The sequence below is a fragment of the Nematolebias whitei genome, chromosome 4 (assembly GCF_014905685.2).
Source record: "Nematolebias whitei isolate Nwh7 chromosome 4, NemWhi1, whole genome shotgun sequence".
NCBI classification, from domain to species: domain Eukaryota; kingdom Metazoa; phylum Chordata; class Actinopteri; order Cyprinodontiformes; family Rivulidae; genus Nematolebias; species Nematolebias whitei.
The window spans coordinates 7,918,406-7,928,608 of record NC_056501.1 but is presented as its reverse complement, the minus strand read 5'-3'; the positions used below and the strand labels follow the sequence as shown (position 1 = coordinate 7,928,608).

At 42.4% G+C, this 10,203-nt stretch overlaps 1 protein-coding gene across 1 annotated transcript in view; it reads right to left on the bottom strand.

Annotated features, from left to right (window-relative positions):
• Nucleotides 1-1,764: 1,764 nt before the first annotated feature.
• Nucleotides 1,765-10,203, bottom strand: part of sparc (secreted protein, acidic, cysteine-rich (osteonectin)) — a 25,501-nt gene continuing 17,062 nt past the window's right edge. The window contains exons 7-10 of the mRNA XM_037675646.1: nt 6,588-6,721; nt 4,405-4,553; nt 4,149-4,297; nt 1,765-2,232 (exon numbers count right to left, since the gene is read on the bottom strand). Of these exons, the coding sequence (XP_037531574.1) occupies nt 2,204-2,232; nt 4,149-4,297; nt 4,405-4,553; nt 6,588-6,721 (461 nt within the window). The 3' untranslated portion in view covers nt 1,765-2,203. The remainder of the gene's footprint in view (nt 2,233-4,148; nt 4,298-4,404; nt 4,554-6,587; nt 6,722-10,203) is intronic.

Genomic DNA, 10,203 nt, shown 5'->3' with positions numbered 1-10,203 from the left:
CAATTTGAAAGAATTTTCCTGTGGTATTTTGCTAAAAAACGTTGAAATTCAATTCTGCAATGTGGGTCTGCACTCAATGTAAACAAATCATCTTCACCTACAAACTTTACGCAACAAACCTGAGTATAAATTTGTACAGATACTGCAAAACAATCAGACTTTTCCATCCTCAATTGGCTGTGTTCAGTCATTTTGGCTGTTTGCATAAATAAAAGACGTTGGAGCTGGCAACTGGTCACAAATTTTGCTCGTAGATTTTTAATTTAAGGGTTTTAAATTAAAGGACTTGTATCAGAGCTGAGCCAGCTGATAGACACTGCACCATCTCTTATCAGGACTATAGAACTATCTGGCAGTGTCCACAGACAAACTCACTGCCTTCGTCGGCCTTCCTCATGCATATATGTATCATGATGTCATCAGTGTGTTGCTGTTTGCGCTGAGATTTTTTTTTTTACTTTCATACTAGGACATAGTGTGAGAGATGATTTTTTTAATACATCCCCTTCCCCCTAGTTTCTCTTTTCCTATCTAAACTAAAAAGGCTGCGCCTCCCACGGGGCTGCAGCCTCGGACACCTCCGTCTCCCCATGTCTGTTTGTTAATATTTTACTCGGACGGGCTGTACTTGAATGTATTTTCGTTGTGCTTCGGTGCAATGACAGTAAAGCTGATTCTGATTAATCGTCCATTTGAGGGGAAAAGTGGTGTTGATTTTGCTGCTTACTTTATGACAGTGCAATGAGGTTTAACTTCGGCTTTCATAAACTTTTCTTTAATTCAACAGATTTATGTTCTTATTTAAACAGCAAGCATAAAAGCAGCCATATGGATTTATAATTTACGATACTTGTTAAAGAATGTCTTTTTAAATATTCTCCTAAACTGATGTAATCCTGCGCAGGTTTGTTGTGGTCAGGTGAAGTGAAGTGCGTGAAATCGCAGCTCCTCTCCGTTTGCTCTTTCAGCCGAAGCAGCTGAAGGAGGAGGGGCTGCAGGCTTTATGGACGAGGCCCGGAGGTCATTGCACATTCTCGACGCTGGAGTCTGGATGAGCGGGTGAGGATGGTGACAGGGTGCTCCGGTTCTCTCCGTCTCCCAGGGGACCACGAGCAGGCAGTCCTTCAGAGGAAATTAAACCTTCAAGTGCAACAAAGTTCAACACGCAGACCTGGCACGCAGAAAGTCAGCCGTACGAGAACACAGTGTTCTTCAGTTTAATGTCCTCTTTTTGGGTTTTTTTTACTCAGATTTTCTAAACGCTAACATTTTATTTAAGCTGCTTGAATTCGGCGACTTTTAATGAATTTTAAACTTTTCAAAATGCATTTTTCTCGCTAACTTACACCACATGTGGGCTATTTCTGGGTCTTGCAGCAGACTCACAAGGTTTAAAGCCAGAGAAGGTAAGAAGAAAAGCTTCTTACAAAGAAAAAGTCTGAAAAATGTTCCACACAAAGAACAAAGTGAGGTCTGGTGCTGCGCAGATCCTCAGGTCAGATTATCTGAGCATGAATTCCTCTGCAGAGGAAACAGATATGAAGCCATGAGGAGATTTCTGGATGTTTTCACAGTTTTATTCAGAAGGCATTTTAGCAGAAACACTTGATCAGTCTGAGATCAGCCCTCCTCGTTCCAGCAAATCTATATTTTTAAATATTTTAAAAAATCAGCACACGCACGTCTCCAAACTATACGATTCATCGAAAAGCTACAGAACGAAACATAAAAACGAACCAAAGGAGAGGAAAAACTGAGAGTTGGTTTTGTAGAAAGCAAGCAGAGGGAGCGTTTATTTAGAAACTTTATTTTCCACTTTACAGTTTGATCCTCCGGAGGGACAATGTTTCAAACTGATCCAATAAAAAAAAACAGCCCTGAACACATCATAGCATAGACACCATATAATATTGTCAACAATGTAAATTTACATCAGAGGTTCTTTAGTTTTTTTCTTTGCAAGGTGTTTTATTTAAAACAACTCGTGTTTTCATGGTTAGTACAAACTGTGCACGTTTCTCTTTTGGAATATTTTTTAGTGGTATAGGCAGGAAAGATCCATATTTAAAGATAAACTGGAAACAAGAATTAGCAATTAGCACCTTTTACTCTCATTTTATTTAAACTTCTGGTTGGTCAGCACCTTGTCCGGTTAGTAGCGACTGCAGTTTTCTGCCGCACGGCTGCATCTTGTTAGAGGAGCTTAGATGACGAGGTCTTTGTCCACGTCCTCTGCGAGCACAAAGAAGCACAAAACATTCACGTTGATAACAGACTGAAGGAGAGAGGGTAACTAAAGGGGCTAATGCAACGCCAAATATTCATTACTCTTTTGTTCCTGTACCAATAATTGATTTACACATTTTTATAGATTTGGAAAAACGAGCATGAACTACATTAAAATGAGCACCCTGATCAGAAACGGTGACTTTTGGTGCAGCTTCATTGTGCAGCATAAGCGATGCATCCGTTTTTCCTACAAACAGTGGGATTTAAATAAAACTCACGAGAAAGCCCAGTCTTGCTTGGTTCTACAGCTCAGACTTCATTCAGAGTTTAACCGAGCCGCAGAAAGTTGGACTTTTAAAGACCGAACTGCTGTTTTTACATCTTTAACATCCAACCACGTTAAGTCGGGTCCTCTGGACGGTTTCTTTTTCTTGAAACGTTTCGTCTTTCGTCCAAAAGATTCATCAGTCCGAGGAGCCACAGCAAACTCAGTTTTATAAATAGCACCTTCACATAGCGGGTCAACCAGTTCGATGGTGCTCAGATGGTTTCTGGAGTCCCCCCCCCCCCCCGGCCGACTCATTTGAGGCCAAAGTGGTTCAAAATATCCTGATTCATGCTCAATAATCCAACAAAGTTAAGTCGGGTCCTCTAGACGTTTTCTTTTTGTTGAAAAGTTTCGCCTTCATCCAAAAGACTTCATCAGTCTGAGGATTTTTCTATGAGAGACGCCTCTCATCTGTCCTGCGAGGGGGTCCAGGTGGACTCCCCTCACTCCGTCCTCCTGAGGGTCCCGAGGCTGCAGAGGTTTCTACGCCCTCGGAGGTTCCCAAAACTCCATCACATGAAGCAGAGCTGCTGGGCCCGCCTGCCGAGGTCCTCCTCCCTGGTTCTCCTGCCGAAGTCCTTATCCCTGGTTCTCCTGCCGAGGTCCTCACCGATGGTCGGCCTTCCGAGGTCCTCACTCATGGTCCATCTGTCGAGGTCCTCATCTACCCGAGTCCAGGAGGGCACAGAGGCACGCCTTTGCTGCCCATAGATGGACGGTCTCCTGGCCGACCTCCTGAACTCTGGCTTGGAGATGGACAGTTTCCAGGCCGCCCCCCTAATCTCCTGCCTCATTGAAGACGGTCACCGGGCCACCCACCTGAGCGTCAGACCTGTTTTGGATGATCTCCTGACTGCCCACCTTGACTCTTGGGTTTGGGGTTCTGTGTTCTTGGTTTTGTGTTTAGAGATCATCCAGGTTTTGCCTGTCAGTTTTTGTTATTTTTTGGTCCTTGCGTTCTCCCGTTCTATCCTCTTTTTGTCCCACCTCCCACCCAAGTTGGATGTAGCCTCGTCCTTGGGATGTCATGGGCCATCCCTTGAGTGGGGGGTACTGTAGGGGTTCTGGGTTTTGTCCTATCTTTCTCTGAGTCCTCATGTTTTCATTCACCTCTCAGTGTTTTCCCTCCTCCTTGTGTTCAGTGTTAATCACTGCAGGTGTCTATTTGTCCTCATTAGCTTGTGCACATATCCAGCTCCCTTGTGTCTTGTGATTGTCTCTGGATTGTCCTCCAGTCACAGTAAGTTTAGCTGTCCTGTTTGATTTTGTTTGTAAATAAATTAATGTTTAACTTTTTACCTCGAGCCTCCTGTTCTCCTCCTGCACGTGGGTTCAACACATCTGATGGCCTATCATGATATCCTGGCGTTACAGTTTAATGACAGTTTTTCTACTTGTCTGAGGCTTACTTTCTACTCAGCCTTTATCCAAGATACTTAAGTAAGACCTAATTTTCGCTTTTGCCATGAGTCCTAAAAGGCTGTTTGATGTGAAAAACTGATGGTTGGTCTCATAAGTGAGAACGAGATCAAGAATTAAACCGATGAAATGGAAACGTTGAGCTCTACGGGGTGCAGACTGAAACACTCACGCTCTTTGACGCCGAAGCAGGCGGCCCACTCATCCAGGGCGATGTATTTGTCGGCATCGGCGTCGCAGGTTTCGAAGAAGCGGGTGGTGCAATGCTCCATGGGAATGAGAGGAGCGCGCAGGGGGGCGAGCTCGGAGTGGGTCAGGTATCTGAGGAGAAACGGGAACGGGACATCAGAAACTGAGCACATCATTTTGACACGATTATCCATCACAGACAAAAAAACAAGTTTGTCTCGTCTGCGCCGGTTTTGTACCCGTCAACGGGGTGCTGGTCGAGCTGTCCGAACTGCCAGTGGACGGGGAAGATGTACATGTTGTAGTTCTTCTCGAAGTCGTGGGCCAGCAGGTCCAGGGAGTGATCGCCGGCGCCCAGCCTCTTCTCGTTCTCGTAGATCTTCTTCACCTGAAGGAAGAGACAGGTGTGCTTTCAAATCCAACCGAGTCGGCGGCTTTTCTGCTTTAACGTTCTACGTGGCACAAAGAGATGAGCAGAACTGACGCTTCAACCGATGACCTCTGACCCACTGAGGCTCTGCACGGGAGCACGCAGCGTCAGAAACCAGGTTCAGGACCACCTGCTGAAGCCGGTCACGGTACTGGACCATACCAGGTCCTTTACCTCATTCTCGGCAAGTCGTCCTTATTTTTTTTTCATTCAACCTTTATTTAGACGCGTTAATCCCATTGAACCTCGAGGACTCATTTACAAGACAGACCTGATTCTAACAGAGTGATGACAACAGTGGACAATCGTAATAAAACAAATAGAGAACAAATGAAGAAAATTGCATCAAAAAATGAAACAAACCCAAAAACCAGCTACGTTGTAAGGTAACTCTTCTGTATTGCAACCAACACCCATCTGAAGATTCACATTTGATACTTAACAAATTTACTTTTTGAGTATTCAATTCAGTATTTTTGAGTATTTGAATCTGCCTGTACAACCTAAAAACTCACAGGCTGAGCTAAACTTTGTGTTTCAGAGTTCCCCCCTTTATCTTAAAGCCTCAGAGGGGGTGTTAGGAGGCCTACTGGTGGCCCTGAGGAACAGTCCCTGCTGGGTCTCTGGGCCGCCCCTCGGCTAAGTTCTCAGCGAACTGCAGCTTTTCGGCCTCTTCATTTTCAGGCAGTTTAAAAAGGTAAAATCCAGCTCGTCCTGTAATCCTGTTGGTCTTCGTGTTAACTTAACACTTGCTGTCTGGATTCAGTCGGTAAGTGAAGGAGGTCTTAGATCTCCCAGAAACCTCTGAGCAGCACCGAGCGAACTTACTGCTTGATACCGATTCATCTCCCATCCTCAGCACCAACACAGATATTGCTAAAGTTCTACTAGTTTCATTGTTCTTTTTTAATTTAGCCCAACTCTCTGAATGTTTATAACTTAAATTATGATTTATCTTCAGTTTGTGACAATAAGCTGCTGATTGGTTGCCTGCTGGATTAGATTAGGTCAGAGGAGGGTGGGTTCAGAGCTAGAGCCTCTGTGTTTTAGTTTCTGTGTAAACCGCCTGTAGTTTGTGCCATAGTGGTGCTGCACGCCCGTCTTCAGGACTTGACACACCCATCTGCAAACTTTACTCCTCATATCTGAGCGTGCTGCATCATAATTGTAGGACTTCGTCCTCTCAAGCAGCTCTGTCGTGGACGTCACCATTTTCAGTCTCCTGAGGTTTTTGTAGGTTAACACGTCGTAGTTAATTTCAGTTCATGTGTGACCCATCACATCAAACCGTATCCCTAAAGTTTTGCTACTTTCCCTTCACACTATAAGCTCTTTTCAACACCAACTAGGAAATTCTGATATACAAATATGAATTGAGGTTTTCTCCTTTGAATGACGTCAAGAAATCCACATTTTGAAGACGGTAAAAATAGGATTCAGGACGATCTTCTAAGAGATGTCCAGAATAGCGAGTCAAATCAAGCCATATGTCTGGAAGCACTCACGATATCCGGCTGATCTGGGCATCAAAATTTAAATTTGAAGCCAGAAATCTGAAAATTTGCTCCGTTGACTTTGACCAAATGTGACTTAATCCCTGATTTGATATGATGGATCACATATTTTGTCAGCAACTTCTTAATTTATGGAAATACTAACCACGAGAAATAAATGGTGCAGACTTTGTTTCCTAGTTTATGACTTTTTTTATGGGTCCACTTAAATCTGTTTTAGTACTTTAATGCCTTTGTGCACCTGAATGTTTGACAGGTGTAAAAATGTTCACGTACAAATGCCTCAAACTGAGCGAAAAAGCAGCCAATTCAGAAAGGTCAAAACTGTTGAAGACCAATTTGGAAGTAAAAAATAAGCAACTACAGAAGGAAATGAGACTTTTGATGTTAATTACAAAATCCTAATTTGTTTTTCCATCTTTTGAATTAAAATCCCAGAGTATAATTAAAAAGATCTGACTTCCAGAGCTTTTCTCACCCTGAGCTTCTGCTTCTCGGTCAGCAGGTTGTTGTCCTCGTCGCGCTCGTACAGAGTCACCAGAACGTTCTTCAGCCAGTCCCTCATCCTCATGGGGAACTCGTTCAGCTCGTTGTCCATGCAGGGCTCGATGACTGCGCAAAGAAAACCACTGGGTTTATAGAAGGAGCGGACACGAACTGCATCTTCCTGCTTTCCAGAAAACTACACAGAAAGTAGAAACGTTCATAGGAAATGCATAACTCTGTTTTTAAAACGCTCACGAGGACTGGGGCCAAAAAAAAAAAAAAAGCACAAAGTCCTCTGAAACCAAAAACATCCTCGTCTCATGACTTTGCTTGGCGATAATAGCAGTAAAAATAACTTCATTATTTTCAGTTATTTGTGTGTTTAAAGGGCTCGGCAGTAGAACCACACAGTCGCTTGAGAATCACTCAAGTCGTGTCCTGAAGCTTCCCCTCTGTCGTCTCCGTCCTCTGCAGCTACGTGCTGAGAGGAAGTGCTACCGTCGTGCATAGGTTTTAAACACAACAGATTTGAGCTGCGTTCACACAAAGATTTAAGCACATAACGTTTGAACCTCTCATTGGGTGGTTAGAATAAAGGATAATAATAATATTACTAAAGAATAAATTGGTTGTTTTGAACAAAGTTGGTCAAACTTTGAGATGAACATAAATTGGGCTGAGTTCCCGCCCCCACTGCTCTCCACACAACCAGTAAAACCATCTGTATGTTCATCAGCGTGAACAACTTTTAGTTAGCAGATGAAATAATTAAAGGAAACGCACAGAGGAGTTTCACTCTAATGTCCTGAGAGTTTCCACAACTCCGACTCTGAAGTTTTCACAGCCAGAGCCAACTTGAATTGAGCTTATCCATATATTTTGTTTTCTTCTGTGAGTTGAAGGTGAAATGTTAGCAGCTGTTTGACTTTCATCAAATGTTGTTTTTTTCTTCTTGTTTTTAATTAAATATTTTCTTCAGAAACTGGCACGATCTGTGATTTTTAGCTTACCGTATTTTTCGCCGTATAAGTCGCACCTTTTTGCATAAATTTGCAAGTCCTGCGACTTATACACCGAAGTGACTTATATGCGTTATTTTCTCATATTTACAACCCAATTTTTGGCTGAGATCTGACGATTTCATTCATTATGACGTGAAAAATATTGAACATTACCATTTGCAGCTGCTAGAGGGCCCTCGAGCTATTTGGCAAGCCAAGTATCTCATTAATAGGTAAAAGTGGCTATTAATGAGACACTTGGCTTGCCATAGCAGTCACCTTTGTCTCGCTCCAGAACTCCTGGAGCAAACGTGTGTTCATTATGGGTTTTATTTTTTCTTTTGTTGTTACATCCGCTCAGTGTTTCTACACGTGTCACAGCTGCAGCCACTTCCTTAATCACCATTTTATTAATGCATGGGAAATATGTTCAACTGGAAATATTAAACAAAGAGCAGTTTAAATGGTTTATTTATCCCACTTTGTCAGTTTGAATCCCGTCTTTTTCAATTTGCACAGCAGAAGAAACGCAGCCTGCGTGCCTGAACGGGGCCCTCGGGGCCCTCGGGGCCCGGCGTCACAGTCCGACCCACTCATCAGCAGAAAGCCAAGAGAACAGACGGAACGCCGAGCTCGGCTGCAGCTTTTTAACGTTTCACTCGTGTGAGAAGGAGCTGAGCGTCAAAACAAACTCGTCGCTCCCATTCACGAGATCCAATCCCAATAAGCTTTGATCTGAAAACGCACTTCGTGTTCTCAGTCTGAGCTGTAACTTGTAAATCCCACATCACACTCAGATATGTGGTGGACTCACTATTTCATCAATGAGTTTATAAACGGAAGTATTTCATGGCTGAAATTAAAGAAGGAAAGAGCAAAACATTTTATTTTAAGACAAAAGCAACACGCTGCAACACCAAAAACTGAGGATTCTAGTCAAACTGAACTGAAATAAAAACCTGACGGGAAGCAACTGAAAACGTGAAAATCTTTATAAAGTCACTGACAGGTGGGATCCTTTAGAAATAAAAGCATAAAGGAAGAAACAAACAGAAATAAAACCAAAACTGCAGAACGCGTGACCAAAAGCTGTGAGATGACACGACCGAGACCCTGAACCAACAAAAATACACAGTTTCCTCCCTGAAGTCCTGGGAAGACTTGGAAGTGAATTGTGCATTTCATTCTCTCATTTTCAAACTAAAGTAGAAAACTTAAGGTGGAGAAGGTTTTTTCAGGACGAATCTCAAACATTTGACTCTTCGTTAACTTCCTCACATCCCCACTTTTTACCTTTTTAGGGTTTTGTTACGAAAATCAAGAAACGCAACTTGTTGATGCAGAAGAAAAACATAAACATGAACTATTTATACTTAGTAGCTTGTTTTACTGTATTTTCCGGCGTATAAGTTGTACAATTTTTTTTGCATAAATTAGCATGCCTGCGATTTATGCAGCAAAGCAATGTATTTGTTTTTTCCCATATTTATAACCCAATTTTTGGCTGCGATCTGACGATTTCATTCATTCTGACACAGAAAATATTGACCACTACCATTTTCAGCCACTAGAGGGCCCTCAACTAGTATGGCAAGCCAAGTGTCTCATTAATAGGTGAAAGTGGCTATTAATGAGACACTTTACTTGCCATACAAAGTCACCTTTGTCTCACTCCGGGACTCCTTGAGCAAACGTCAAATCAGAATTGACCATTAAAGTGCATTCATTAAGGAAAAGTTCAACTGAGACACACCTTTGCTATAAATATGAGTAAAGAAATAATTGTTTCTAAGTGTTAATCTTGTTAAATTCTTGTTAAAGTCCTCCCGTCCACGTTCCCACGGCCGCCATTTGGCAGCCAATCAATTTTTGGAACAACACCGAACCACATTTACAGGTTGTCAGCGATGACGCATGTCATTCCCCGATCTGTTACAGAAGCACGATCCGTAGTGTGCTTCCGGGTCGCACAGATCGCCGTTGTTTATGAATAAAAACTGTCTTAATTTACTTAGAAATGTACGTGCTCTATCTCTACCAATCTTCATGTAGCTAATTTACACCGCTCATATTTCCACGACAAATCATTGGTTAAGATGATATTCGACGCATTAGACCTGACCCCCCCCCCCCCCCCAGCCTGAGCTGAACGTGAAAACCCCTGCAAGATACAGAATTAATTATTTCCATGGTGAAACAGCGCCACTCACTGGTGAAGCTGCATATCATTTTAACCATGACGTAAATTTGTCAATGATTTTAACGGAAATACGAGGGGCGTAAATTAGCTACGTGAAAATCGATGGAGATAGAGCACGAACTTTTCTAAGTAAATTAAGACCGTTCTTATTCCTAAACGGAATTATTAGGCCTGTCGCAATAAACAATTATTCAATTAATAAATTAATCGCATGATAAGTGAAAATTATTAACCACATTTTCATTAATCGGCTTTATCATTTCTTCGTGTCTCTCTCTTTCTACTGAAGACACTGGATGACAAAAGATTCAACTCCGGTGCTCTACACTGACCCCTCACTTTCTCTTTAAAATCTGTTTTAACGATCCAAAATCACGTTTTTGGATCGTTAAAAGCAACTAAGCTGA